The sequence below is a fragment of the Lipophrys pholis genome (genome assembly GCF_963383615.2).
Source record: "Lipophrys pholis genome assembly, chromosome: 5".
In the NCBI taxonomy this organism is placed as follows: Eukaryota; Metazoa; Chordata; class Actinopteri; order Blenniiformes; family Blenniidae; genus Lipophrys; species Lipophrys pholis.
The window spans coordinates 24,982,121-24,986,116 of record NC_137628.1 but is presented as its reverse complement, the minus strand read 5'-3'; the positions used below and the strand labels follow the sequence as shown (position 1 = coordinate 24,986,116).

At 45.1% G+C, this 3,996-nt stretch overlaps 1 protein-coding gene across 1 annotated transcript; it reads right to left on the bottom strand.

Annotated features, from left to right (window-relative positions):
• Positions 1-1,062: 1,062 nt before the first annotated feature.
• pou4f2 (POU class 4 homeobox 2) lies at positions 1,063-3,310 on the bottom strand. Its single transcript, XM_080463111.1, has 2 exons — positions 2,461-3,310; positions 1,063-2,136 (listed from the first exon to the last, which is right to left on the bottom strand). Exons 1-2 carry the CDS (start codon positions 2,671-2,673, stop codon positions 1,207-1,209), a joined length of 1,143 nt encoding a protein of 380 aa, XP_080319237.1. The 5' UTR covers positions 2,674-3,310; the 3' UTR covers positions 1,063-1,206.
• Between the last annotated feature and the right edge of the window lie 686 nt (positions 3,311-3,996).

The following is a 3,996-nucleotide window of genomic DNA, read 5'->3' as shown; positions in this document are numbered from 1 at the left end:
TTAAACAAGGTGATTTAACAAGCAACGACTTCAGTATGATGCGCGTATATTTATACAAATAAATAGCAGAAAGCATACATAAAATAATTTAAAAAGAGAATATTATCTCATATATATCTCGATTGTACCATCTCAAACGTTAGAAATTGTTAAAATTTGTGTATTTCTCAGTCGTTTTCCTTTGAACAAGGACAACACGCTTTACTTGCTGTCAGAATTTGATTTTCTCAGGCAAAACGAGGAGGGGGGGAATCCCAATAAATATATAATGAAGTAAACATGACCTCACTCGATAAATACTTCATAAGACACCGGCCACGCTGGATTGTAAACTTAGGGTAGCCGGCTTCAAATCATATTTTCTAAATTGCAAAAATTTGTAAAATCTTTAAAAGTGAGTCACTGTCTCGATCACGTAACATAACTGAGGCCTAATCATAACCATACACCTTACTCCAAAACCCGGGCATCTGTAAAATAGATCCCTGGCTTCGATCACACATTTGAACAAAATAAGTTAAATTAATTACACATTTAGACACAAAATGAAGTGTGTGACAGGTAAATTATTAATTTACAGAAGGTTATTTGGCAGTAATCTAATATTAGCTTTCAAGACCAAGTGTGTTGTCCTCTTAATCCCCTCATGGACCCTGAATAAATGTCAGACTGCATTGCCATAGACGCGAAGGGAAAATTGTAGCTTATTCTATAAGCCAGAAATATTAACACCAACCAAGTGCTTTGAGTTAAACGGCCTCGCTGTGTGTAAATAATTAAAATTAAAAAAACAAAACAAAAGAAAAAACAGGCGATTTTCACAGGGCTCAAACTATGGTCACCATTGTAAATTAATGCTGAGTAAAAATTAAAGCATAGAGTCCTGTTAGTCACACAGCGTTGGCATTAGAAAGGTGAAGCATAGTAAGTGTGGAAACAGTGGTCTTACTTGCTCTGTCAAACGACGCTTTACTTGACTCCACGTCTCCCTCTCAGCGAGTCAAAAGACGTGACTGTGGGTTTGTTTTTTTCAGTCATTGTTCAGTTTTTTCTTTTTTTTTTAAGGAATTTTTCGAAGTTCAAAGTCATTGATGATTGAAAAAAGGATGTGAGATAGGAAATATGATACAAATCGTCTCTAAACAGTTCCAAGTCTCTTTTTGTTTGTTTGTTTGTTTGGAAGGGGGTGGTGATTGGAAGCGGGGCTCAGACGCATGCAGAGTATTTCATTCGTTTCTGTTTCTGCCGCTGGTTGCAAAACCAGACCCGCACCACGTTCTTTTTCAGGTCCAGCTTCTCTGCGATGGCTGCGATTTTCTCCGAGGAGGGACGCGGCTGAATGGCAAAATAGGCCTCCAGTGATCTCTTCTCCGGCGCGGCTATCGACGTGCGCTTCCTCTTTTTCTCCGCGCCGTTGAACAACTCGGGTTTATTAAGTTTCTCCCTGTGCGATTTCTCGGCTTCTTCTAGCCACGCTTGCAGGATGGGCTTCAAAGCGATCATGTTGTTGTGGGAGAGCGTGAGGGACTCGAATCGGCAGATGGTGCTTTGGCTGAGGGAGCCCACCCCAGGAATCTTGAGGCTGGCTAAAGCTGACCCTACGTCCGCCTGGGTAACCCCGAGTTTGATCCGTCTCTGCTTAAACCTCTCCGCGAAGGCTTCCAAGTCCCTGGGATCGGCGTCCACGTCGCTCATGCCCATGTGCGGCGGTAGCCCGTGGGCATGAGCCATGTTGATGGCTGCCTGGTGCATGTGGTTCATGCCCGCCATGTGGGCAGGGTGCGCAGGCGTGGAAACCACCGAGCCATCCGGCCCTGCCATGGCTCCCAGTGCCAGTCCCGGGGTGATGTGGTCCAGCAGGTCCCCCTCCAGTGCCTGGTGCGGCTGGTGGTGGTGGTGGTGGTGGTGATGGTGGTGGTGGCCAGACAAGGCGGACGGATGAGAAATAGGCACCGAGGAGGAGGAGGAAGACGACGTGCAGGGGAGAGTGTTCATGGTGTGGTAGGTCGCGTCCGGCTTGAAGGGACTGTGATGTGGAGGGTGGTGGTGGCTCTTGTTCTGCGATACTATATCCACCGCCGCTAGAGCTTCAGCCCGGGCCAACAAACTCTCATCCAAGCCTCCGAATATATTGCTCTGCAATTGCAAATAGAATGCACACATAACTGTCAGCAGGGAATTCTCCCACCACTCCTCGGTTTAAAACATTTCCAGAATGTGAAAAAAAAGAAATCCTAAAAAGGAGCACACAAAACAAGACACATGCAACATCCCAGGTCATAAAAATTAATACGAAAGGCAAAGCCGACTGAATACATAAGTTGAGCAGAGGAAAAAAAAAAACATGGAGGTGTTGGGTGATTTGCTGCGCAGACATGAAAAAAACATCAAGCAAAAAAAAAAAAAAAAAAGTGGGCTGTCAAAATGTGCCTTTAAGCAGTGATTATGCAGAATACGTACCGGTGGGGTTGGGAGACAGGCTCTGCGCATCGCCTCCGAGCTGCTGCCGCTGCTGCTGATGATGGTGCTGCTGTGTCGGGAGGACGAGCAGGATGAAGGTGCATTGGAAGTCAGGGTGGAGGATGAAGAGGAATGCAACGAGTACTTGGGTTCGGGCAAGCTGGCGTGAGCCATAGCAAAAGGCTGCTTGCTGTTCAGAGACATCATCATCATATTTGCGGGCGTCCAAGCCTCGGCAAGTTCCTTTTAATAAGTTAAGACTCCGCCTCCTTGGTCGGGAGTTGAAGCCCAATTGCTTCGCAGGAATCTCGAGTCACTGTCGAATAAAGTGTCGGCTGAAGACGGGCGTCCAAACTCTGAATCACATCTATTTATTATTACGCGCGGAACTTTGGAGCTGTCGCGTCTTGTTGGCCAAATGAAATACCAGACAGCGACCCGACCATGCAGCGGAGCGCAGCCGAAACCTCTTCTTTTGTGGACTTGTTCAAAAATACTTTCTGTCCTCACTCCTCCTGCTGCAGCCACCTCGTTTAACTGTACAAATATATAAATTTTTTTTGCCTTGGATTTTTTTTTTTTTTTTTTTTTTTTGGGCAAAGCTCCTCCTAGACGACGCAAGGAAAAAAAAAATTAAAAAAATGGTCTCTCCGTCTCTTAGGATTTCCAAAACACTTCAAGTTTGAAACAGCTGTCGCTTTCGTTGACCTGTTTGCTCTCTTTTTTTTTTTTTTTGGTCAGAAAAAGTTTCCGTCTAAAAAAAATGACCGTAAGTGAGAAGTGATGGCGGTGACAGTCTCTGTGCTGTTTCTCTTCGACTAGGTTGAATGCTGCGGGGACCCGAACTGCCTCTGCTCTGAGGCGAAGGGCAGACTGAGTCTCTCTCCGCCTCTCTCTCTCTCTCTCTCTCTCGCTCTCTCTCTCTCTCTCTCTCGCTCTCTCTCTCTCTCTCTCTCACACACACACACACACACACACACACACACACACACACACACACACACACACACACACACCCTCCCTCCCTCTCAGTCCACAGCTCTCTCACCGTCTCACATACACACTCTTTTTCAACCGCACCTGAAAAACCCTTTCATGATTTATTATTCTTCATTAGCCACACCACCACCTCCTCCTCCTCCACCACCACCACCACCGCTGCCGCCGCTGGGGACTCTGCGCATGGGCAGTCAGCAACAAGGCATTTATTTCAAATGACTCTACTTCATCACCAAACACCTCGTTACCAAACAACACGTCTAATGACGCTCCAAGACTTTCTGAGTCCCGTTTTTCAGAGCAACAATATTCTATCACAGGATATTGTAAATAGAAAATAATAATAAAAAAAGAAACTTCTAGTCAAATCCCTGAGGGAGCGGGGAAATTACCAGCGCTCCAATTCACCCGTTTACATGTCAAATTATTATTGTAAAAAATGTTTTTAAAGTTATTTTATTAGGTAGAAAAAGGGTTTTTTTGGAAGAAAAAAATATAACAAACCGAATTGCATCAGGAACTTGTTGGGATTATTAT